Source organism: Labeo rohita, chromosome 10 (genome assembly GCF_022985175.1).
Source record: "Labeo rohita strain BAU-BD-2019 chromosome 10, IGBB_LRoh.1.0, whole genome shotgun sequence".
Lineage (NCBI taxonomy): Eukaryota > Metazoa > Chordata > Actinopteri > Cypriniformes > Cyprinidae > Labeo > Labeo rohita.
The window spans coordinates 11,291,360-11,318,370 of NC_066878.1; the positions used below are offsets into that span (position 1 = coordinate 11,291,360).

Consider the following 27,011-nt stretch of genomic DNA (forward strand, 5'->3'; position numbering starts at 1 on the left):
CCAATCAATGTGGCTGTGCCCTGCCATCTACTCTGTCTCCTAGCCTCCCACTCCCTATCTGTTCCATCTCTCTCCCGCTTTCTCATTCTGTCGGTGGAAGGGGAGACATCTTCCACCTACATTTTCACAACTGCTCCTCTGAAACTTCTGTTTAAACAGTACTTTTCCTCCTTATTAGAACTGTTCCCTGCTCTCCCTGATGGGACTGACTCTCAGTCTGTCATTAGCAGCAATGCGTTTTACAGATAGAGGACGAGGCCTGTGATAGGATCGGGCTCCTCTGAGGAAAGATGCATTGATGCTGTGATGACATTTTAACGGCTGGTTGTTTTGCCTGTCTGTTTCTTTATATTCACATGTTTTTTAAGTTCTCACTGAGATTAGAGGAGTCTCCTCCCACATAGTCTGTCGCTTAGGGCTGTAAACTGTCCTATACTTTCACTCTAATTTTCTAATCTTATTTTTCTTCCTGTAGCCCTCGCTCGTTCCTTGGTATGCTGTGAGTAAAGCCCAAACTGCCATTTAAAGTCTACATGAATTTAGAATTGACCCGATTAACTTCTGATTAAGTTTTTATTCTCCTTGATTCATCATTGCACATTATTCCAAACAAAAAAATGTGTCTCCATAATCTTTCATAAAATGTAATGACTTGCTCTACCACTTAAATGACTTTCTGTTTTTGCATTTTTCTGCATGGGCCATTATAGGCACTGTCTGACTACATTCCGATATGGACTGTACATTTTTTATTAAGTATCATCTTACATTTTTTTTTACTGTTGTATATTCTGATTCAGCCTGGAATAGGTCACATTAAGTTAAATAGGTTTCATTTTTAAATGCTGCATATTAAAGCACTTTCAAAAATTACACAGAACCAGCTTTCCCAAGATGATTTTACACTATATCTTTTTATGTGTGCATCACATGAATAATTAGTACTTTTGTGACATGACTACTGTTATTGCGAAGCCTAATTAAAGACTAATCTTGAGACTACACAACTGCACATTCAGTGTGCTTTGAACCGCATTAGCACTTTTTAGCACCAACACAGACACCGATCAGTATTCGATAATAAGCTGGAAATCGATACCACTGATCTTGATGTTTAAGAACATCTACCAAAACAGGAATCCTATAAAACTGAAAAACAGCATTAATCACGAGCTGTAGAGGGACAGCACACTCATTAAAGATTTTACTGCCTCGTCGCCCTTGTCCTTATATCATAAAAGAGGGGTGACCATGCATGGAAAACAAAACAAAAATGAATTATACTCATATAAAGTCACTTTCAGATTTGCGTTCGTCTTCAAACTGATTTACACAGTTGCAGAAAGTTGTTTATATATTTAATTAGAACCTCTGTTATGAGGCTTTGGTTTATGATTTGCTATTTTTACAAGCGTGATTATTCATGCTTGCATATGTGATACAGCAGAGGACAGATGACAGTCCCACACAAAATGTTAAATAATCTGTGCACATATTTTTGGAAATTGTTCATAAACATAACATAATAACATAATTATTTGACAATGCAGGCAAGCTGTTTCCATTATTAGTCTATTATTTAAATGTTCACTTCATTTAAACTTTCACAAATTTTTAAAGTTCACTTAAAAGTTCACTGAACTTTTCACTGAACTACAGTTTATATCTCACAATTCTGAGAAAAGTCTGAATTATGAGTTTGTATTACGCAATTCTGAGAAAAAAAGTCAAAAACGGGCTTCCACATGTTACCGTCAAGCCTTTTTTTTTAAAGAGGGGCATCAGATGCCCATTTTCCACAAGTTGATATGATTCTTTAGGGTCTTAATGAAAAGTCTATAATATACTTCTTAATATAATTCTTAATGGTTGTGTAAAACAACACCCTTTTTACCTTGTCAAAATGAGCTCTGCAAAAATCTGAGGGGATTGTTCCTTTAAATGCAAATGAGCTCTGCTCGCCCCACCCCTCTTTTCTCTCTGTGGAGTGACGAGGCTGTTTACTTTGGCCGCATTTAGCCACGTTTACCCGCCAAACTTGCTAACTAGCTCGTTATTAGGAAAGGCGGTCGCAAAGATTCATAAAAAAAACCCTTATACTCACTTCTGCTGTAAGTGAAGCTGGATTACGAATGATTCGCGCAAACATAAACAAATATATGTAGATCAGGAGGTGCATTCCATTCACAAACAAACGTAATCCACTGCATCTTCGGCGGCTCATATGTCGGAAGTAAATGATGACCACAGTGTTCATTATTACATCCAGCAACACAACACCTCAATCGGAGATATTCTTGTCTAACTTACATCCCTGCTCTGGCATTGAAACAATGGAGGTCTGACTGTTACAGCTAATCTGAGGTAAGACGCTCATGTCAATCAACTATTGTGGGAGCGGCCACACCGACAGGCATCTGAGAACGGCTCGATTTGAAAAAGGGGATATTACTTTTACAGATTAATTAAAAACCACTGCATGGATTTTTATCATTATAGGGTAGATTTGTACATACACTGCCAACACACATTAATGTTCAAACAACATGAAAAAGTGAACTTTGCATCCGATGACCCCTTTAAAGAAAAGCAGAATAAAAGTGGTCTATATAACCAAGCACTATATTCCAAGTCTCCTAATGCTATACAATAGTTTTCTGTAAGGAATGTAAAGCCATTCACTTAAAATCTTGCTCGATCTTCACTAATGAGCAGCTTGGACATTTCACTACATAGCTTCATTTGTGTTTGACTATAGATGAAGTCATACTAGTTATGACATTGATTAAACGATTACACAAATGTCATTTACAGGTGAGCTATATAATTAAATATGGTAACATCATTATGAAATATGCTTCATGCTAGAATCAAAGAGTTTGGCTCAGAAAAGTTTCTTTCCCTAGACAGAAGTTTGAATCACATGCATTCAAAGCCAAAGCTAGAAGCTGTGTTTATTTTCCCTCTTTTAAAAAAGATCAAATCAAAAGAACGGAACGGTTTCCTGTGGAGGGAGTGCATCAGGCCAGCGTGTTACATGCCCTGCCAGCACACTTACACTGCTTTACAAAGGCAATCTGTGAAGATCTTTCCGGTCGAAATATGCTGCAGTCTGCCTGTCTGCCGTCTTTGTTGTGTTGTGCTGTGTAATTCATTACAGTTCACTGAATGTGACAAGAACTTCGGCTCACATTTCCTCCTAATATACGCTACACAAAGCAAAATTAGGAAGAAGCGGAGGGGAAAAAAACTGCCAGGACTTTTTAAACAAAAATTCCTTGTCCAGCAAACACATGTGCGATGAAGCTAAAAAACTGTAAGACACAGATAAGCAACATGAAACGCCGAGACGCGAACAACAGAGGAACAGGAATAGAAAGAAACTCCAAATATACAGAGAAACAACAAAAGAAAAAGAGCAGCAGAACTGAAATTTCAAAGCAAAGTGATTTTCCTTTCTGAAACCATTTACTTCTTTTTTTTTCCCGCGACACTTTTATGTGATAAAAAGCAAGTTTTCCATATTTGAGACAGGGTTAGCGCACTAATACAAGGGATGCAAAGGAGATGGAGGCAGAAACCACAAACTGCTTTTGGAAACTCAAAGTTTCTCGCTCTTGCAGGCCTTCAGAATGCGAATACAGTCTTCAAATAAATATGCCACGCTGAACAGCAATGAGAGATATGCGACGTCGGTGCCTCTGAGCCACGGGATGCAAGGAACGGATTAGAAACACGAGTCCCGGTAGGATGGCTTTAACACAGAGATTCTAAGATGATGTAGAGACGACGGGAGTCTGAGAAAAGTCTTTTGTGAAGCAAGAATGAGATCCGACTGTAATCTGTCTTTACAATGAGTATCAGCTCTCATTTAGCAGTTCATTTGCTTTTTCAAAAGAAGAGGTCATTCTTTTGTCGTAACGTATGAACTACTCTGCACACAGTACATTAGTTTGATATTATGCGCTTTTGCTAAAGCACATTATGGATTTGCAATACATTTATGCCTTTGGAAGATGCTTCTATCCAAGAGTGTATTCAATGCATGCATTTTTATTAGTTTATGCATTTCCTGGGAACCGACCCCTTGACCTTGCTGTTGCTACCATATATACTTATGTATAAGCAAACGTTATCATTAGCAAATCGTACATGCGTTTTAAATTCAAATTTGTAATGGTGGATTGAAATGCAGGAGCGCTTGTGTCTGTGTTTGTGTTTATGAGCAGAAGAAGGGCATAAATGGACAAATCAATAGATGATAAGCTGCTGTGTCATCTCATTGGGACTGGCCAACTCCCAGAGGTCAAAGAGGTCAGTGCACACACAAGCTATGTAAGTCTTTAAACACCTTTGAATCCAATCAATATTGTGAGTTTACTGAGGTTTTTTTTTTTCCAGAGAACTTTTCTACTTTAGAAAAATCTTGATGAGTAGGTGCAGGTTTTATTTAGCTAGAGTTATGCCCAGAAGTGTGATAAATCTGACAAAAGCTCACTTTGGGGACACTGAGGGACAATGATTTGCAAGGCTGCACTTATAAGTGAAAACTGTCATATTGTAAAATATTGTTACAATTTTAATCGGTTTCCTATCTGAATTCTATCTGAAATACAGAACAATCTAAAATCAATCAATAACCTGACAGAGTTATTCATCTTCATTTAACATTAGACAACATATTAAAACACAAGTCAAAAACAACAGAAATGTTTATCAAGGAATAGCATTAAAACAGCTTTTAAAAACTTACGTCATGCAGCCTATGCAGGCAAACAAAACAATACAACAATGCCCATTTTACTTACTCAAGACCATGCGTTTTTGTTCAGTAAATTATCAATGTGGTCTGGTGAACTACGAAAAAAAGGCGCTCGGCAGGAACTGAAGTCGCAGGCACGCAGAGATAAACGAAAAGCAAGCCGATAGAATTTTTAGAAAGCGCCTGGACATCCCACGCCACCACCGAAGTGGGTCTTCGTTTAGAGCAGGGGTGGCGAACGTCGGTCCTGGAGAGCTGCAGCCCTGCAGAGTTTTGCTTCAACCCTAATCAAATGCACTTGAACAAGCTAATCAAGGTTACTAGAAAGCTACAGGCAGGTGAGTTTTAATTAGGGTTTGAGCTGAACTCTGCAGGGCTGTGGTTCTCCAGGCCCGGAGTTCGCCACCCCTGGTTTAAAGCAGTGGTTTTCAAACTGGTCCTGTGAGCACCCCTGCCCTGCACATTTTATATGTCTCCCTCATCTAACACACCTGTTTCAACTCATCAGCTCGTTAGTAGAAACTGCACAACATGAATTAAATGTGTCTGATAAGGGAGACATACAAAATGTGCAGGGCAGGGGTACTTCCAGGACCGGTTTGAAAACCACTGGTTTAGACGGCAGGTTGTAGTGAATTCCGTGACTGACATTGCTGGCTTTGGCTAGCCTTTAAGCTAACGCCTACGACGTGCCTGATATGCATTGCTCCAGTAGAGTTATTGTAAGCCAATTTGATTTTACATCGTTTACAAAAAAACTTTTCAGATTCCTTCTAATTCAAAATAATCCCACACCTTAGTCTTTTGCATGGTCATGAGGTCTCTATAAGGGCATGCGAGGTCCGAGGTAAAATGTAGTTTTCACCCAGATACACTTTTTAAAAATAATGTATTATTTTTCAAACGTTTAATTTTATCTTATTTAAAATGTTTTAAATGTAACGTTAAAATTATGGCAATTTCAATGATAAAATCATGTTTAGTCGACTATTGTTTTCAGTGTTGACTAGTAGGAGCTGTACCATTTAGTTGACTAGTCATTAAAGTAATGTTAAATAAATATGTTAAAATAAAATATAATAAATATTATATTAAAATGGAAAATTTTATATATATAATATATATCTAACAATAATAATCATATTTTATAATACACAACTTATCAAATTAATTTCTATTTATAATATATATAATTTTTATTATATATGTGTTTTAATATAAATGTGTGTATATATGTGTGTATATATGTGTGTATATATATATATATATATATATATATATATATATATATATAAAATATTTACACATATTCCTCCAGAAATCGTTCTACACTAATATGCTGATTTATTATAAATATTGGAAACAGTTGAGCTGCTTTTATTTTTATTTTATTTTTTTTTTATTATTATTGGAGCCATTTCTTTGTTTAATACAATTTTTACAAAGCAGCATGACTTTATAAAACAGCATGTTTTTATTAATAGTAAATAATAATATTATTAATAGTAAAATAATAATAATTTATTAGTAGTAAATTGTTTTTATTAATAATAAATAATGTTGTTATTCTGAAAACGCAAACTGTTTTTAGTCTAGCATTTCTAATTAGCGTTCTATAAAGAAAATAAAAGCACAGTATATGAGAAAATCATGATAAGCAATGAAATAACACAATAAATCACAAATCATAGAGATTAAAAATAAATATATAACATTTTTTATTGACATTATTATTATTATTATTATTATTACATTTTTAAGAAAATACTGCTGGCTGGACTTTATTGTATTCTGGAGTTTATTGTATTCTTAGTAGGAGCGCTGCATGACGCATCACATAGACGCATCACACAGACGCATCAAACAGAAAGCAAACTACTGCTGTGCCACGGCGCCGATGAATATGACCATGCCTTTAAAGCCTTTGAAATGAAATGTAAATGCTAAAGAGACGGCGAAGAGAAGAGAGAAGGACAGAGAGGAAAAAAAAAAACAAATGTGTTTTTAAGCACAAGCACAGTGCTGACTGTGCCTCCCAGCTGTCACATGCTGCTGTAATTCTTCAGCTGTTCAGTAGAGGGAGGAATGAGTACATATACTTCAGACAAAATCTTTAGGACAACTGTGAGGACTTTTCTAAAAAGAGTCAGGATTCGAATATTAAGAACTGAGCTCCCATGAGCAAAATGCCAGATTTCAAATCTGGGATCCTGCAAAAAAGTGCCACTGAAATAAATGGAAATGCTAAGGGAAAGCTGCCTCTTTGCTAACACATTCAATGGCCAATCAAGACTTGAAGCTTGGGAAAACAGTACTGCTGGCACAACATATCATCTTGTCTCTCATCATACGTTTACAATAATTCCACATCTCATGAAATCTGCTATTTAACCAAACAAACAGGAAGTGCACATGCCTAAACCGTAGACTTAATTACTGCAAACACAGCTCCCCCGCAATCACACACAATCAGCGCAGAGCAGTACAGCGAGAGACAGTTATCCGCCTTAGCGATCATCATACCTCCTTTTCTCTCTATCTTTGTCTCCCTCCCACATTTCTCCTCCTCAGACCACAGGAAGAGCAATAAAAGTATATCGATACATAATTCATTCACCGGAGGCTGAACTAAAACTCCAGTATGCTTTAATGAGGAAGCCAAAATCAGAGTGACTTCCCATTACAATTATGCGTTACGAGCTTTAATTGTTCCTCTTGAGAGCAGATGAGCACGAGGGTGGGGTGTTGATGTGGGGGTGGAGGTAATGGAAAAGTATTAGATAATTCGAGTTAATTTGCTTAAGCAAATTAATCAAATCAACAGCCACATGGAGCTCAGCACCAGGATATGAATTAAACAAATAAGGGTTGTGGAGTGCTTTTAGCCAGAGAGGCCAGAAGGATATTAATCTGTTTTCTAGTGGCACTGCTGGTAATTACACACGATGGCTTTATTTGCCATCATGACCTCTTTCTCCCAGAGCACACAAGAGACCGCTTGCACATACACTCGCACGTAAATAAACGCTTACTACTGCACATGGATAAAATAAATGATCAAGCTCATAACAGACTCAAACCTGCTTGCAAATATTCACACTAGGCGCTCATGTAGTTAACAATATAATACTTACAATGCAATAAGGTATTAGAGGTTGTGCTGTATTGTTAATATAACCATGTTAGCCATGATGTGCAGTGGATGGCCTTATTGCTTTGTTGCTAAAACAAACATTTTCTTTAAAGCATAAGAATAAAGTAAGATTACACAGTAACAGTATGTAAATCCATTGCTGCTTTGAAAATTTTAGCAACAAAACAAAACAGGACACAACAGAACAATGCAAAACTTCAACACAACACAACCAAAACAAAACCTGGACAAGAATAAAATAAAATGAAATAAAACAACTTCAAAGACAAAGCAAAATAAAAACAACCTCAACACGAACAAAACCACATAAAACAAAAAAAAAAAAAAAGACCTTAACATGAACCCCTCAAAAGCTCAACACAACTTCAACATAACACAAACAATACAAAATGAAAAAAAAGGATAAATAAATAAATGAAACAACAAAACAAAAAAAGACAACAGAACAAAACTTCAGCACAACACAAACAAAACCTAAATTAAAAAATGAAGGAAAATATCGAAGTGAAATTAAAAAGTAAAAAAGTATTTTTTACTTAAAATAAAACAGAACACAACAGATTAAAAACAAAACCTGGACAAGAATAAAAATAGAAATAAAACAACTTAAAAAGACAAAACAAAACAAAAACAACCTCAGCACAAACAAAAAGAAACTTTAACATGACATTCACACAAACTAAGGAAAAAAAAATAAAGAACTTAAAAAAAAAAGAAACTAAACAATATAAAAAACAAATAAAACAAAAACAACATCAGCACAAACAAAACTAAACTTTAATATGACATAAACACAACCTAAGAAAAAAATAAAAGAATTTTAAAAGAACAAAACAAAAAAACACAAAAAATAAAACAAAAACAACATTAACATGAACAAAACGAAACTCTAACACAACAAACACAACGTAAGACAAAAATAAAAGAACTTAAAAAAACCGAAACAAAACAATTAAAAAACTAAAACTAAAACAACATCAACACAAACAAAATGAAACTTTAACGACACAAACACAACCTAAGAAAAAATAAAATAATTTTAAAAAAGAACAAAACAAAACAACACAAAAAATAAAACAAAAACAACATCAACACGAACAAAATGAAACTTTAACACGACAAACACAATCTAAGGAAAAAATAAAGTAACTTAAAAAAGAACAAAACAACAAAAAATAAAACAAAAATTACCACAACATAAACAGCTAAAAAGCTCAACACAAAAATTAAAAAGAAAAAAAAACAAATATTATATATATATATAAATAAATAAATATAAATATATATACTTAAACTAAATAAAACAGAACACAACAGAACAAAACTAAAAACTTCAACACAACCAAAACAAAACCTAGACAAGAATAAAATAAAATTAAATAAAACATTTTAAAAAGACAAAACTAACCTCAATACAAACAAAATGAAACTTTAACATGACATTAACACAACCTAAAGAAAAAAATAAAAGAACTTAAAAAAAGTACAAAACAAAAAATAAACAAAAAAAAGACGAACTAAACCTCAACACAGCACAACACAAACAATACAACACAAGCAAACAAACAAAACAAATTAAACAAAACAAACAAAAAAAAAATAAAAATAATACAACAAAACTTAGTTAAACTTAAGAATAAAAGAAAAAATACTTAAGTATTTTTTACTTAAAATAAAACAGAACAAAACAAAACTTCAACACAACACAACCAAAACAGAATAAAACCTTGACAACTAAAAAAATAAAAATAAAACAACTTTAAAGCAAAGCACGGACAAGCCTAACACAAACAAATCAAAAACCTCAACAGGAGCAAAAAAAGACCTCAGCACTAACAAAATGAAACAAAACAGAATAGAACATAAAAAATACAAGCTTAAAAACTATTAAATTGAAATAAGTAAAATAATTTGATTTTATCTTTCATTTTAACTTTATTTGAAATATTTTTACATTTTTTATCAAATCAAATTGATAGAATTAAATGTAAAATAAAAAAAATGTAAATAAAAAATAAAATAAAATCAAAATAATAAAATCTAAATATGCCATGATACTTATGTGTTTAAGTGGTAATGCACACACAAACACCTATAACACTGTATGTGTCAATTAAAGTTGACCTCTCCACCCAACAGACAGCAGCACACATTATAACTGTCACCCGCCATAGGCCTCCAGAAACTCACTCGCACTGTGATCTAATCTATAACTTCATTTCCATTTCTCTTCCTCAGGAAGTATGCCTGAACTCTCGCTCTCCTCTCCGCCCCGCGAATCAAACGGCATCGTTAATAAACCTATTGATTCCACATATTAATGTATTCATCACCGAATACAGTGAGGGAGAGAGAACAGCTGCTCTCTTTATGGAAATCTCTAAAGATTTCATTAGCTTTTGGGGAGGTTTCATTACGGACTGTGGCCCTCTTCTCCTCCTGTTTCTCTCCACTCTGTTCATCATCTGCATTATCGATTCGGAGCGGCGGACATTTTAATTTCACAAGCGAGCCACGCTCAGCCGACCTCCGTCACAGCGCAGCGCGCAGCTGAGAAGCCCTAACGCTGTTTGTGCCATAGGAGGAGAGGAAGAGAGACACAGAAAGCCAAAAAAAGAGGTGGAATTCAGTAGTAAATCAAAAGAGAGTTTGCCCTTTTGAACACCTCATTGTGAAAACGAGAGTTATGGCACGGAGAGGTGAAGTGTGGACGACGTATTTCTTTGTCTGAGGGGTCACAGACACAGGGTTACAGTAGTTTGTCGATGGATTAAAGGAAAAGTTCATCCAAAAATGAAAATTCATTTACTCACCCCCATTGTTCCAAACCCATATGACTTTCATCTAAAGATAACATAAAGGTACCATAAAACTGGTACATAACATAAGCATTGTGGGTTGTACTCAGTCTTCTGAGGCCATATAAAAGTCTCACCACAGCAGTGTTAATTTCGTTGAATTTTCATAATTTTCGTCAATGACATTTTTTCACCGACGATAACGAAACAAAAACTCGTTTTAAATGACAACTATGACGAAAATCTATTGACATTTTTATCAACAGACAAAAACAAGACGAAAATGTTAGGAAGGGACAGAATCTTCAGATTGAATCTGCTACGTGGTAAGGAGGTTAGAACTGTTATCATAGCCTATTGAACTATCCGGCGGGACACAAGCTAGCATACACTTGCTGCACATCTTATAAAACGTTCAAAAATGTCAATATCTGGGAGTAAGAAAAGGGCAGAATTATGGATAAATTTGACGACGCCAAAGAGAACTCAATTCGGTCTGGTTTTCTGAGCACACACACCGAAGCAGCGTCTCTCACACTGTACTTTTTCGCCTCTCGTGAACGGAGAAATACACACAAAATTATGTTGTATTTTCCGTTTTGACGACTATTCGCGTAAACAGACTCGGTTACGTATTTGGTAAAGATAAATAGGGCGTTTGGTTTTAAAGGGCCAGCAGCATAATTTTGTTCCTATTATCTGTGACATTGATGAAGCAACAAAAGAAAGACAGAAAATCATTCACTGCTCTTGAATGACTCACTTATTAGCCCTAATAAAGATTAATCTAAATTTATTTCTGTAAATAAATATGTCTGCTTGAAAGAATGAAGAAAATTGTTATAAAGAATGCATAATTAGCCTATATAACCATTGGTATTTAATTGACCATGCTCTTGTTTCTTTATGAGAAGTGGTTTTATTTAATTTTAATATAAAGGCATGTTGCGTGTCAGCAGTTAAATCTGTGTCTGTCATGATAAAACCTTAATATCAAACCTATACAATGAGTTTGGTAATTTTAGAGAAATGCTGAAATGCGTTAGACAGTAACTAAACCCGTTAGGTTTTAGCTGACTAAATCTACTGTAGATTTAATTGACTAAAATCTTATAATATTTAGTTGACTAAAACTAGACTAAAACTAAAGCAATTCAGATTACTAAAATATGAGTAAAACTAAATGGCATATTAGTCAAAAGACTAAAGCAAAATTTGCTGTCAAAATTAACACTGCACCACAGCTGCATTTATTTTATTTGACTGAAAAAAAACCCCTGAAATATTATTACAATTTGAAATAAGTTTAAATATGTGATTTTAATATACAGTGTCACACGATCCTTTAGAAATCATTCTAATATGCTTTTTTAGTGCTCAAGAAACTTTTCTTATTTGTCATCCGCTGGAACGCCACTCTTTTATGAACGTGTTTACGACATTTATAAAGTTTCATATATGGATTTTTTTTTACACAAATGCATCAATTTGCTACAGAATGCCTTTTTTTATTAGCTCCCCGGAGCCATGTGGATTACTTTTTATGATGGATGGATGCACTTTATTGGACTTCAAAATCTCAACAGCCATTTACTTGGCATTATAAAGCTTGGAAGAGCCAGGACATTTTTGAATATAACTCATATTGTATTCACCTGTAGGAAGAAAGCCATAAACACCTAGGATGGTTTGAGGGTGAGTAAATCATGAGGTAATTTTCATATTTGGGTGAACTATCCCTTTAAGATTGTAAACAGGGATATGCTTGATATTCTATGCTCAGCTAAAATGCAATACAATTTGCAAGTCTCTTTTTTTATATGATTGAATACGATTTGTTTCACTTGTTTTCAATTATTTTTCGGGGGGTTATGTTCTGGTTTGGTGCCAAGCGTGAAAATTTTGACTTTCCTGTGCGAGACATGAAAGTGATTAGAGTTTTGGAAGTCATATTGAATAAGCCTGAAGAACGAGAGGAGTGTGTGTGTGTGAGAGACAGAAGAAGCACAAAAATCACACACACGCAAAGGCTTGCTGTAATAGAGAGATAGAGACGGGGATATCAATACACAAACCTTTTAATGGCATTCAAAATGCTGCCAAAGGACAAATGAAAGATGGGCAAAGTGGGACTGAAATAGAAGCCTGACAGAAAAAAAAGGGGGATGCTATCTGAACAGGCTGTGCCAGATCTCAGATTACACCATGAACTCACGGAAGCAAACTCAATCAATACTCCTCCTTTTGTCATTTTAAAAAGGCACGGCCATGCAAAAACCTGGCTCGAATTAAAGCGGAAATGCCCACGCTGATACATGCGCAGATAGAGCCGAGCCAGCAGGGGATTTGGATCTGCGACAGCCGCTGCGCAAAGACTACAAATACGCAGCTTCATAAAGAGAGATGACCCCAAAACGGTGAACTGCAAACATCAAACAACATCATTTGCACAGAACCAAACACAAAGGAGCAACATCTGTGTGGAGAAAGAGGAATCACAGGAGAGGGGAGCTCACCTGGATCCATTTGTCTGGCACGGCCATGGTCAGACGATAATCAAAGCCCAGTCCTCCCTCTTCAATGGACCTGCACAGGCCTGGCATCCCTGAAACATCCTACACAAAATCAATAAGGAATGGTGAGCAGGAAAGTGTGAAAATGTACATTCCCTTCTGGAAAAATACAGATTAAGCTGCGTCTTGGTTGGAATACCTGGTTTTCGAACTGGTCCACGCTGGTCATTACAAATAACTAAACATTCTTTAACCAATTTACTTGAGAAGCAAAATGACATCAAATATTTAGCATTGTTTTCATTAAAATTTGATCAAAATTAAATTTGTTTTGCTTAAAGGGATAGTTCACTCAAAAATTCTGTCATTAATTACTCACCCTCATGTCTTTCGAAACCCGTAAGAACACAAATTAAGATATTTTTGGATGAAATCCAATTAAATTTGATGAAATTCTGATGAAACTTTCTAGGCCTTGAACGTGGTTGCATTACTGTCTATACAGAATTAGAAAGCTCTCAGATTTTATTAAAAATATCTTAATTTGTGTTCTGAAGACGAAGGTCTTACAGGTGTGAAACGACATTATGGTAAGTAATTAATGACAGAATTTTCATTTTCAGGTGAACTATCCCTTTAAAAACAGAAAAAAATATCAGTGGGATAATACATGTATCTTCAATTAAGAATGTTTAGATCTTTGTACTGGAAAACAAGACAAAAATGCTGAGGGAGAAAATCTGTTTTTTGCTTTGCAATTAAAGAAAATAAGGACTAAAAGCCACAAACTCTGAAATGGCTCCCTAAAAGCATCACAAAAATGCTCCATACAATTTTGTTTCTAGAGTGTGCTGACATTTTGTATTACTTACTAAAAATCTTTCTTCCAGTAAGCTATTACCTCCTGCAACTGGAGCGCTCAATCAGTGAGTGCTATTTGTGAACAAATCATTCAGACTGGTTTTATGAAGTGGATTGACTGATTTATTAAAATATTTGATTTAAACAATATTTAATTCACATGCAAATGCCATGATTTTCAGTGTATAGTGCCTTGTGAAAGTATTCATACCCCTTCATTTTTTCACGTTTATGTTGCAGGCTTATGTTCGTAACAATTCTGCAAATTTATTAGAAATAAAAAAACTAAAATGATTCCATTGCATAAGTATTCATACCCTTATCTGGGACACTTGAAATTTAGCTCAGGAGCATTCATATTGTTTGTAGATATTACTAAACTTCGAGTGGAGTTAAACTGTGGCAAATTAATTTAAATGGGTATGATTTGGAAAAGCACACATCTTCATTATTCATAATGGAAGATGCGTGGAACAGCTAGGACTCTTTCTAGAGCTGGCCTCCTGGCCAAACTAAGCAATTGATGGAGAAGGGGCTTGGTTGTACTGGTGATCAAGAAGCTGATGGTCACTCTAGTTGAGCTCCATGATCATATATGGAGATAAAAGAAACTTACAGAAGGACAAACATCACTGCAACACTCCACCAATCCACTCTTTATGGCGGTGTGGCTCAGTGTAGACGCATGGAAACCCAATTGGAATTTGCAAAAAAGCACCTAAAGGACTCTCAGACTGTGAGAAACAAGATTCTCTGGTCTGATGAACCTCAATTCCAAGCATCATGTTTGGAGGAAACCAGGCACTGCTTATCACCTGCAGAGTAGCATCCCAAAGTAACGTGTGCTGGTAGCAGCCTCATGCTGTGGAGTTGTTTTTCAGATGCAGGGATTGAGGGACTCAAAGTAGAAGGAAAGCTCAAAGCACCAAAATATTGAAAAAACCCAGTCCAGAGCATTCAGAACCTCAGACTGAGCAGAAGGTTCACCTTCCAACAGGGCAATGACCCTAAGCACACAGCAAGAGTGGCTTATAGACAACTCTGTGAATGTCCTTGAGTGGCCCAGCCACAGCCTTGGCTTGAACACAATCAAATATTTCTGGAGAAACCTGAAAATGTCTCACAGCTCCCATCCAAGCTGATGGAGCTTGAGAGGTGAAGAGGTGAGGAGAAAAATGGAAGATAATTGCCAAATGTAGATGTGCAAAGCTTGTCGCATCATACCCAAAAAGAATTGAGCTTGTAAAGGTGCTTCAATTTAAGGGTATGAATACTTCTGCAATGTACTTATTTCAGTGTTTTTTTTTTAAAATAAATTTACAAAGCTGTCACAAATCTGTTTTTGCTTTGTCATTATGGTGTATGGAGTGTAAACTGATGTGGTGAAAAAATAAATTTAAAGCAATTTAACATAAGACTGCAACATAACAAAATGTGAAAAAAATTAAGGGGTATGAATACTTTTGCCAGACACTGTATAATGACTCAAATTCACACAAAGCTTTTAACCAGTTATTATCTTCGGCATGCTTTGTAGAGAAGTAGCAAAGTCTAATATGTGAATTCACAAATGTCGTGATTTTCAGTGTATAACGACTCAAATTCACACAAAGCTTTTAACCAGGTAATATACCTTAGACGAAATTAGACTGTTTAAACTGGAGTTTCAATTAAAGGTAAAGCCAAAGCACAGAGAAAAAAAGAATTACACAGGGTTAAGAAAATGTAAGGATTGAAAATGGCAATCCAGAACATACTTTAACTAAAGGACTTGCTTTCTTTTGGAAAACTTTTGATACTTGGAGGAAACATGTCCATTGGTTGGACAGTGAGAATGTTAATTTCGAAGGGCTTTCGAGCAAAAATACTGATTCAGAAAATGTTTTTTTTTCTCCAGTGAGAAGTTTTGGGATTGAGTAAATGTATGGAAAGATTGCCTGGTTTTTGCAGCAACCCTTGAGATACAGAACCCGTTCGTCTTCTGGTATGCTGTTGTACTCTTCTACTTCCTCATTCATTCTGTACTTCTGATTAATCACATTGGCAGATGGGCAAATTAAAGCAATTTGAAAATCGTCTGCTTCTATTACAACCTGCCTGTGGGTCATATGAGACCAGCGAAGAAAAGAGCGAGACAGACTGTGGCGCAGATCCATACGGTGCCTGCCCCTGAAAATCTCTCCTGTTCTTTTCTTGAATCTTTTGGCCTTAATCACCCAATTATCACCCTATTCCATTAGCCACAGCATTCAGCTACGACCTCTCAGGAGCTCAGCTTTAAATAAATGCACCAGCACAGAGCAGGAGAATAGAAAAGAATGAAATGAAATTTCCACTTGGGAGTGAAAAAAAGGTAATGGGAGCTGTAATTGGTGGGAATGAGAAAAAAAATTATACCTCCTGTGAAAAAAATAGAAGTGTACCACAGTGCAGGTAGACTCTCACCTCTGCTACAGTGATGCATTGTGGGTAGAGCCTGTGGAGAATGTGATTGGCCAGCATCAGATATACAAGTGCGTCTTCATCCACATGCGTTCCAAAGTACTCGCTGTAGTTCCCAGAAAACGACGTGCCTGGACAAAACCAGATCATTTGACTGTGCAATTCAGGGAAAAACTCCAGTCGGACATAGATTAATGGAATCGCAATCTTTTCACAAGTGAAATCATTTTACTGTAATATGTACAGGGCAGCCAAGGTTGCCCATAATTTATGATAATGGTCTAAGAGGGCCTTTCAAATCTATTCATGCAGTTTTTCCTCCATATGCAATGATTCAGAGCTTTATTAATACAACAGAAATGACATAGCTGACATGCCTCTGACATTCTTCATGAATTTGCGTCAAAGCCTTTACATTTCATCTGGATGAATCAATTTAGAGACGTAGAGGCACTTATACAGACTCGCTCTATCTATAGACCAATATAGACCGTGACATTTGACATATATGAAGTACATAGAAAATAAAACATTACATGGACATGGCAATGCATATTAATTAAATAAAATTAAATATTAAATTAGGTGAATCCCTATGTTTGTCTCATTTTCAATAAAAACTGGTGCTTATTTAGAATGACGTTCATTTCTAGTAAAAGTTTTCACAGTGAATTAGTGTACAGCACACAGGTGTAGATCGATTCAGTGTAGATGACTCTTACAAGCTGATTCTTTTAGCTTTTAGTGAATCAACATACAGCACAACCAGTGTAGTCTGACTCCTGAACGAATGACTCCTTTGATCCGATTCTTTTAACTTTAAGTGAATCAGCATACAGCATAACCAGTGTAGACCAATTCCTTAACGAATGACTCTTATGAGTTGATTCTTTGAATTTTTAAAGAATCAGCATACATAACCAGTGTAGATCAGTTCCTGAACAGATGACTCTTGCGAGATGATTCTTTAGATTTGAGCGAATCAGCATTCAGCACAACCAGTGTAGACCAATTCCTGAACGAATGTCTCCTTTGATCCGATTCTTTTAACTTTAAGTGAATCAGCATACAGCATAACCAGTGTAGACCGATTCCTAAACAAATGAGTCTCATGAGCCGATTCTTTGAACATTTAAAGAATCAGCATACAGAACAACCAGTGTAGATCAGTTCCTGAACAGATGACACTTGCGAGACGATTCATTAGATTTAAGTGAATCAGCATAAGCACAACCAGCGTAGATCAATTTCTGAACTAATGACTCTTGTGAGACAATTCTTTCAACAAGTGTAGATCAATTCCTGAATTAATGACTCTTGCGAGATGATTCTTTAGATTTTAGTGAATCAGCATAAGCTCAAAAAGTGTAGATCAATTCCTGAATGAATGATTCTTGTGAGACGATTCTTTAAATTTTAGTGAATCAGCATAAGCTCAACAAGTGTAGATCAATTCCTGAAAGAAAATGACTCTTACGAGCTAATTATTTTAACTTTTAGTGAATCAGCATACAGCACAACCAGTGTAGACCAATTCCTGAACAAATGGCTACTACAAGCTGATTCCTTTAACTTTTAGTGAATCAGCATATAGCACAAACATTTTAGACCGTTTGCCGAACAAATGACTCTTATGATCCAATTCTTTTAACTTTTAGTGGATCAGCACACAACACAAGACCAATTCCTGAACTAATGACTCTTACGAGCTGATTCTTTTAGCAAGCAGTGTAAGCTGAATCAGCATACCGATTAGTGAACGAATGACTCTTACGAACAGATTCTTTTAGCTTTTAATGAACGAATGACTCTAACGAGCCAATTCTTTTAGCCTTTAGTGAATCAACATAGCAAATCAGTATATCGATTCCTGAATGAACGACTCTTTTGAGCCAATTCTTTTAACTTAAAAAAGAAAGAAAGAAATATAGAAAGAAAGCAGCTTCATTCACACAGGTCTATTTCATATTTCTATACAATTTTTCCTCTCAAGTAAATTTACCTTGAAAATTCTGTATTTTATCAGGAAAAGATCAAACAGAACAAGACTAAATACTGTTAGGACAATGATTTGTTCTCACAATGAATGATGATTATGCTTGTTTACAGGTGCAGAACAACTGACCGATGCCATGGTGGTGGTACAGCATTGAAGTCACTGCGTCAAACCTGAAGCCGTCAAAATGATACTCCTCCATCCACCAGCGCAGATTGGAGAGCAGGAACCGCACCACCTCCCAGCTATGAGAAAGAGAGAAAGACATTTTCTCAAGAAAATTTTCTTCCACATAAAATCGACCCTTGTCTGATGAAATAAGATTCCTAAAATCAATCAACTAGAACACACTCTGGTGCATATAAATACAAAGGAAAAAAAATATTTCAATCTGAACACAAAGGACACATGCTAATTGTGATGTGTTCAATGACTCACTCATCTGCCACAATAATGTTTTCAAGTGATCATCATTTGGGAATTATCTTCAGTATCCATATATGCAATTAATTTTAATATTTGTGAATTGTGTTTAATTGTATTGAGTAATCGGCATTTCATATAATGATTTTAATTGATCGACAACACTAAAACACACATCTGAGTAATGGATTTATTCCCTGATTAAATAGTAGCTGTAACACAAGGTTGGTTGATTCAGCCCAAAAAGACAGATGGAGAGAGAAAGAGAGAAACCGGCAGCAGGAGCAGCAGGTTGGGTGGCTTGTGGTGGTGTGATTCCCTGAGGAGAACGATGAACACTGTGTGAATGAGGAGGAGATGAAACTAACTCAAGACTGAAACCATTCTTTCATGAGAAATAGCAGTCTGAGAACAACCTCCTGCTCTCTCCATCTATTGCTCTTACTGCTTTCCTTCGTCCTTTTTTAATCGTTCAAATCCCTCATGAGGAGTGTTACCCCAGTAATGTCCTGGACCAGTGATTTTCAAGCATTTGGATGCTAAGGATCCCAAAATATTATGAACCCCTTAAAAGAATTATATGCATTTCATATACAACCAAGCCACAATTATTCTGTGCGAGAAAAACATTATGCGTTGTATTACATCTCTCAACATGTTGTTTACTACATTAAATAATTGGCTTTTATATTGTCACTGTACTTAAGTCAAAGCAAATTATAAAGTTATATAAAAATATTATCCAGAAAATACTTTGTTGAGTCAAAGGATATATTTTTCCCTAAACCCACTAAACTGAAAAAAAAAAAAAAAAAGATTTGAATCAACGAGTCCATTCTTTGAACTTTTAGTAAATCAGCATACAGAACAACCAGTGTAGATCGATTCCTGAACAAATGACTCCTTTGAGCTGATTCTTTTAGCTTTTAGTGAATCAGCATACAGCACAACCAGTGTAGACTGATTCCTGAATGCATGACTCTTGCAAGACGTGATTCTTTAGATTTTAGTGAATCAGAATACAGCACAACCAGTGTAAGCTGATTTGTGAATGAATGATTCCTTTGAGATGATTCTTTTAGCTTTTAGTGAATCAGCACACAGAACAAGTGTAGATTGATTCCTGAATGAAGCAAATTATAGTTATATAAAAAATAAATTATCCAGAAAATGCTTTGTTCAGTCAAAAGGATATATTTTTCCCTAAACAAATTACACTGAAAAAAACCTTGAATCTACGAGTTGATTCTTTTAGCTTTTAGTAAATCACCAGTGTAGACTGATTCCTGAACGAATGACTCCTGCAAGACGTGATTCTTTAGATTTTAGTGAATCAGAATACAGTACAACAAGTGTAGGTTGATTCCTGAATGAATGACTCCTATGAGCTGATTCTTTTAGCTTTTAGTGAGTCAGCATTCAGCACAATGATTTTAGACTGATTCCTGAATTAATGACTCCTGAGCTTATTCTTTTAGCTTTTAGTGAGTCAGCATTCAGCACAACCATTTTAGACTGATTCCTGAACGAATGACTCCTGAGCCGGCTCTTTAGATTTTAGTGAATCAGCATACAGCACAACCAGTGTAAGCTGATTCCTGAATGAATGACTCCTTTGAGCCGATTCTTTTAGCTTTTAGTGAATCGGAATACAGAACAACCCACACGGAAATAACCTATATAAACATATATGTTTTAATATAGGTTTTGATATAGGTTTTTAATATATGTGACATGTCACATATATTAAAAACCTATATCAAAACCTATATTAAAACATATATGTTTATATAGGTTATTTCCGTTTGGGTAAATTCCATAACATGCCAATTACATGTGATACCAATTTCACGTGTTCGCACATAAGTTTTTTGCATTTTTTTTTTTTTTTAGTTAGTTCTTAGTTATTGCCTTGATAATAGAAAATATGAGCTAGGCATCATGTATGACAGTTGCCAAAGTAAGATATGAGCTAAAATGACCAGATCCTGCCATGAGCTATATAGGAGACATATCTTGTATGTACATATAGGGCTTTTTTGTGGATATAAAGAAGCAATACAGGAGACCTATATGGCCTGTATATGCACATATATGCACCTCAATTTTGCCTATATGTGGCATATATACGCATATATGCAGCATATATATTATCATATATGTGCATATATACTGCATATACGTTTCATATATGCGCATATATCCAGTGTAAGCTGATTCCTGAATGAATGACTCCTATGAGCAGATTATTTTAGTTTTTGGTGAATCAGCATACAGAACTTATTGTTATCTTATTGTAAAGTGTTACAAATAATAAAATAAAATAAAATAAAATAAAATGCTAACTCTGACAACCCTAATAAGTGCATTTTGTAAAATGTTTTTTTTTTCCCTCTCAGTTTTTCTCCAGACCCCCATCACTTCCTTGCTGACCCCTAGGGGTCCCCAGACCCCAGTTTAAAACTCCTGTCCTAAAAAACTGTATAGAAACATAAAAAAAACCCTCCAAAGTTTCTGCCTAGAGTACCTACCGGTCACCTTTCTTCAGAAAATATAAAATTCAAGTTTTAGTACATAGAAACCCACCTAGAGTTGAAGTAAACTGAATGTATCCCCCTGATGCATACTGTGAAACCATCACAGTGTAAATAAGCCCTGATATCCCACTAACATTTTGGATGAGGCCCCTGCACAGTCTCTCCTCCTCTTTCAATCCTTTATTCCTGCAATTAAACTAAGTACCACGTTTTCAACAGTGGGCCTATGAAGCCATCCCAAAGTAAATCTAACTTTCTCGCCGTCCCCCGTCTCGTGTGCATTCAAACATGTGATTAGGTAGAACAGCAGGGATTCAATTCTAACAACGTTATGCTTTTAATTCTTTGATTTTAACAGTGTTGTAAAAGCATTCAGACTGACAGCAGGAGCATTCAATTCATTAAAAAGCGATAAGAACCTCTAGCATGCCATAGTGTTAACAATATTAAAGTACTCGACACAACCGAGTTACTTCGGTACTTTTTAAAATCCGCTGACCGCATTCGTGTCATGTCCGCAAATAATATCGACAACCACAGCTATATTTCCAAGCAGGCACTGATGTATTCAGTCCACACCCATAGAGATGCGCTTGAAGTCATAATCGTGTGCTTGCATGCTTGTATGAATACATACGAGAGCATTCACTGCACAACACGGCAGCAGGCCTTGGTAAGAGAGTCACTAGGGGTGGTTAAAAGGAGTTTTGCCTTGGCTTTGTGGAAACACTGAAGGTGCTCGGTTTAGACCTGTAAGTTTCAGATGTGTAACATTTGGACTGACCCCAGGAGTGCATAGCTGTGGGCCTAAGGAACTGTTGCCCCTACAGAAGTCAAACAATGCAGTAAATAAACAGTATCATCAATATAAAATGAGGGAATCTACAGGGGTCTTGTCAAGGATGCTGGCCAGAGTAAAGTTTTAGCAACATTCTAAAAAACAAAAAAACATATACACACTTTACAGGCATGAAGTTAAACCACAAACTCTCAAACCCTGTGATCCTAACGGTGTAGGTACTGTCAAATTTTGAAGGCCCACACCCAACCCAAATAAAAAGTTGTTCTCACCCTGTAATTCTGGTCCTGTTTCTATACAGTAGACCCAGAAGCACTTATTTATGTATTATTCTAATTATTATTTTTAAAATGAGCAAACCATGACATATTTCCCTGAAATATATAATAAATAATATATAATAATATATATTTATTATATATAATACATATATATGTACATTTATTATTATTTTTATTAATTAGAATTAGAATAAAAAGAAGAATATACAAGTATTAATAAATACTTTTACTATGTTATATTACATTTAATACATTTAATTAAATCAGGACATCATTAAAAAAAACTGGTCCTTGGCTGGTCTTAAAATTTCGAAAATAAAACCTCAGATGAACAACAACAAATTGCACCGTGTCATTATTTACTGAACAAAAATAAAGCCAAAATGGAAAAGCCATGTGTGACAAAGATAGGACACCCTTACTGTTAACATTGGAATTAAGAGGGTAAATAACAGTCAAGCAATAATCATATACCTTTGATTAACTGATCATCAGCAAGTCTGAGCGCCTCTATAAAAGCATAAGCTTTGGCAGTTTGCTGGTCTGGAGCCTTCAGGTGTGTGTTAACACAATGCCAAGGAGGTAAGACATCAGCAGCCATCTTAGAGAAGCAGTTGTTGCTGCCATCAATCTGATAAGAGTAATACGGCCATTTCCAAACAATTTGAAGTTTATTCACAAGTGGAAGACATTTAAAACTCCTTCCATGAATGGACGTCCCAAAAAATTCACTCCAAGATCAGACCGTGTAAAGAGACATGGCAGACAACCCAACTACTACACCTCAGGCTCTATAGGCCTCATTTAACATGTTAAATGTTAAGTTCATGAAAATACCATTAGAAAAATATGGGACAAAAATGGCATGTTTGGAAGGCTTGGCAGAAGAAAGCCTCTTCTATCTAAAAAAAAAAACATTGCAGCACAGTTTAGGTCTGCAAAGTTGCATCTGAACAAAACACAAGTCTTCTAGAATAATGTCCTTTAAACAGACGAGACCAAAGTGGAGATGTTTGGCCATAATGCACAGCGCCAAGTTTGATGAAAACCTAAAGAGCATATCAGCACAAACACCTCATACCAGGAGACAAGCCTGCTGGAGGAGGGCTGATATTTTTGGGCTTGTTTTGTAGCTACAGCACCTGGGCACCTCACAGTCATTGAGCTGGCCATGAACTCCTCTATATATCAAAGTATTCTAGGGTCAAATGCGAGGGCATCTGTCCAACATTTAAAGTTGTGCCAAAAGTGGGTCATGCAACAGGACAATGATCCCAAACACACCAGCAAATCAACATAATGGATGAAAAGAAAAGAATCAAGGTGTTGCAGTAGCGCAGTCCAAGTCCAGAGCTCATCCTGACTCAATGCTGTGGTGAGAGCTGTGCATAAGCAAATGCCCACAAACCTCAAACTGGAGCAACGTTGAAAAGAAGAGTGGTCTAAATTCCTCCAGAACGATGTGAGAGACTGATAAAGTCACACAGAAAATGAATGCTTTAATTTATTGCTGCTAAAAGTGGATCTACAGGCAATTGACTCATAGGGTGTCCTAACTTTGTCACACAAAGCCTTTCACTCTTGGCTGTATTTTTCTTAAAGGCAAGGCAAGGCAAGGCAAGTTTATTTATATAGCACATTTCATACACAGAGGTAATTCAAAGTGCTTTACATAAAAGGAAGTAGAATAATCATAAAAACAATAATAAAAACAATAATCACAAAAAAGGAAGTAGAACAATCATAAAAACAATGATCACAACAATAAAACAAAAAATTTAAAATGTAAAAACTGATTGATATAATGATTTAATGATCCAGAATCACACCAAGATTCCTGACTTGGTTTTTAGTTGTTTGACCCCTAGCATTATGGTATGCATTCACCTTAAGAACTTCCTCTTTGCTTCCGAATGCAATGACTTCAGTTTTCTCCTTGTTTAACTGAAGGAAGTTCTGGCACATCCAACTGTTAATTTCATCAATGCATTGGCAGAGGGAATCAATGGGGCTGTAGTCATTTGGCGATAAGGCTAGGTAAATCTGGGTATCATCAGCATAGCTGTGATAGGCAATTTGGTTCTTTCTCATTATTTGACTTAATTAAAGAGGTCATCGGATGCTTCACTTTTACATGATGTTTGAACATTAATGCGTGTTGGCAGTGTATGTACAAATCTACCCTATAATGATAAAAAGTTGTAACAGTCCAACCTCCATGTTTTAATGCCGGAGCAGGGATGTAAGTTAGACAAGAATTGAGCGATTGATGTGTTGTGTTGCTGGATGTAATAATGAACGTAGTGGTCGTCATTTACTCCCGACATCTGAGCTGCTGAAGACGCAGTGGATTACGTTTGTTTGTGAAGGGAATGTGCCTCCCGATCTACATATATCAGTTTATGTTCGCGTGAATCATTAGTGATCCAGCTTCACTTACAGCAGAAGTAAGTATAAGGTTTTTTTTATGAATCTTTGTGATTGCCTTTCCTAATAATGTGCTAGTTAACAAGTTTAGCAGCTAAATGCGGTAAAGTAAACATGCTCGTCACTCCACAGAGAGAAGAGAGGGGCGGGGTGAGCAGAGCTCATTTACATTTAAAGCAGCCTCGACCAGAATGAGATGATTTTTGCAGAGCTGATTTTGGCAAGGTAAAAAGAGTGTTGTTTTACACTACTATACACTATTGAGAATTTTTAACCAAAGTATAATATAGACTTTTCATTAAGACCCTAAAGAATCATATCAACTTGTGGAAATGGGCATCCGATGACCCCTTTAAATAAATAATGACACTGTGTGATATGTCATGTCATGATGTTTATCTGAGGATTTATTTTTCAAATTTTAAGACCTACCAAGGACAAGGATAATTTTTTATGTCCTGATACAGACAACCATGGAATTCAATAGGGTGTCCTAACTTTTTCACATGACTGTATATAAAGCAATAATTTATAAATGACTGATTAAAATCTAAACTTGAATGTGCATAAACCCCACAGACATGCACAGAAATCCACAAACATCTGCGCTCTCACTCTCTTTTACTCTTTCTCTTACACACCTACACCCACACCATATACAAAAGCAATATAACATGAAGGGTTTTCTTTGTGAATATACAATATAAAAATAAAAACTTGATTAGCTTTATTGCTAATAAACTGACAGGATATTTTCTCTGTGTCAAGAAAGAGAAAGAGACATTTGCTCTGTCAGCAAAGATTTCTGTTCAGTTCTAACTGGTGTTAAATGCAGAATAAAAATGTTGAGCCAACACAGGCTGAAACAGGAACAACATTCAACATTAGCAGAATGTTCCATTTGTCTGTGACCAAAACAAATCAACAAAGTTTAAATAAATAAATAAATAGAAAAGATGATGATGATGTTGTCTGTTGATTGTATTTTCACTTCCTAGACACAAAATACATTTCTTACAGCTTCGAAGAATGTTACAATGCCACTGGATATGATGTGCTAGATGTTTTATTTGAAGACATGTCTCTTAGCGTCAAAAACTTCTTAGTAGTTTTACTTCCTTTTGATTAAAAAGGAAGTGAAACTGCTAAGAAGTTTTTGACGCTAAGCAGCACATCAAAAGCAGCTTAATGTTAGTGTAATCTATTATAAGCACATCATAAAGCAGTCATTGTGTCTAGAATCATAATTTTTTTTTACACAATTCTGCACAATCTTCTGTTACCTGGTTAGATTTTTAACTGAACTCTTTTTTTGACTTATTTTTTAAAATGTCAGAAATTGTTTATGTCAGGATTATTTATTATTTCACCTATGAATAATAATACCAAACAAAATCTCTCTCTGTAATGGACCGCACTCCATTCAGCTTAAACACTCCCAAGAACTCCAGGACACTGATGATTAATTTCCATGAAGTTTACTTGGAATATTGTGAAACTGTAATACAATACAAGCGAGATATACATTAATATTAGATCTAAATACAAGTGACAGAGAAAACAGCACAGATGATCTAGATGGCGGCGATCTATATGACAAAATGCAATGGACTAGTAAACGATCAGCACTAATAAACATAAACTGACTTAGCCGTTCTATAGGCCTCATTTAACATGTTAAATGTTAAGTTCATGAAAATACCATTAGAAAAATATGGGACAAAAATGGCATGTTTGGAAGGCTTGGCAGAAGAAAGCCTCTTCTATCTAAAAACAAAAAAACATTGCAGCACAGTTTTTGATTTAAAAATTATTTAAAAATTGATTTAAAATAAATTTAAGACAGTTAAAAACAGAAAATGATTATACATAATGCAATCAGTTCGGACGAAGCACAGTGCTCATTCAGTAAATGCACAGCTAAACAGATGAGTTTTGAGTCTAGACTTAAATGTAGCTAATGTTTTAGCACATTTGATCTCTTCTGGAAGCTGGTTCCAACTGTGGGCAGCATAATA

General features: G+C 35.6%; 1 protein-coding gene across 1 annotated transcript in view; it reads right to left on the reverse strand.

Annotated features, from left to right (window-relative positions):
* The window catches only part of gbe1a (glucan (1,4-alpha-), branching enzyme 1a), a 248,270-nt gene that overhangs the window by 85,192 nt on the left and 136,067 nt on the right, over positions 1-27,011 (reverse strand). Inside the window, exons 8-10 of the mRNA XM_051121339.1 lie at positions 18,656-18,771; positions 16,534-16,661; positions 13,231-13,329 (exon numbers count right to left, since the gene is read on the reverse strand). Of these exons, the coding sequence (XP_050977296.1) occupies positions 13,231-13,329; positions 16,534-16,661; positions 18,656-18,771 (343 nt within the window). The remainder of the gene's footprint in view (positions 1-13,230; positions 13,330-16,533; positions 16,662-18,655; positions 18,772-27,011) is intronic.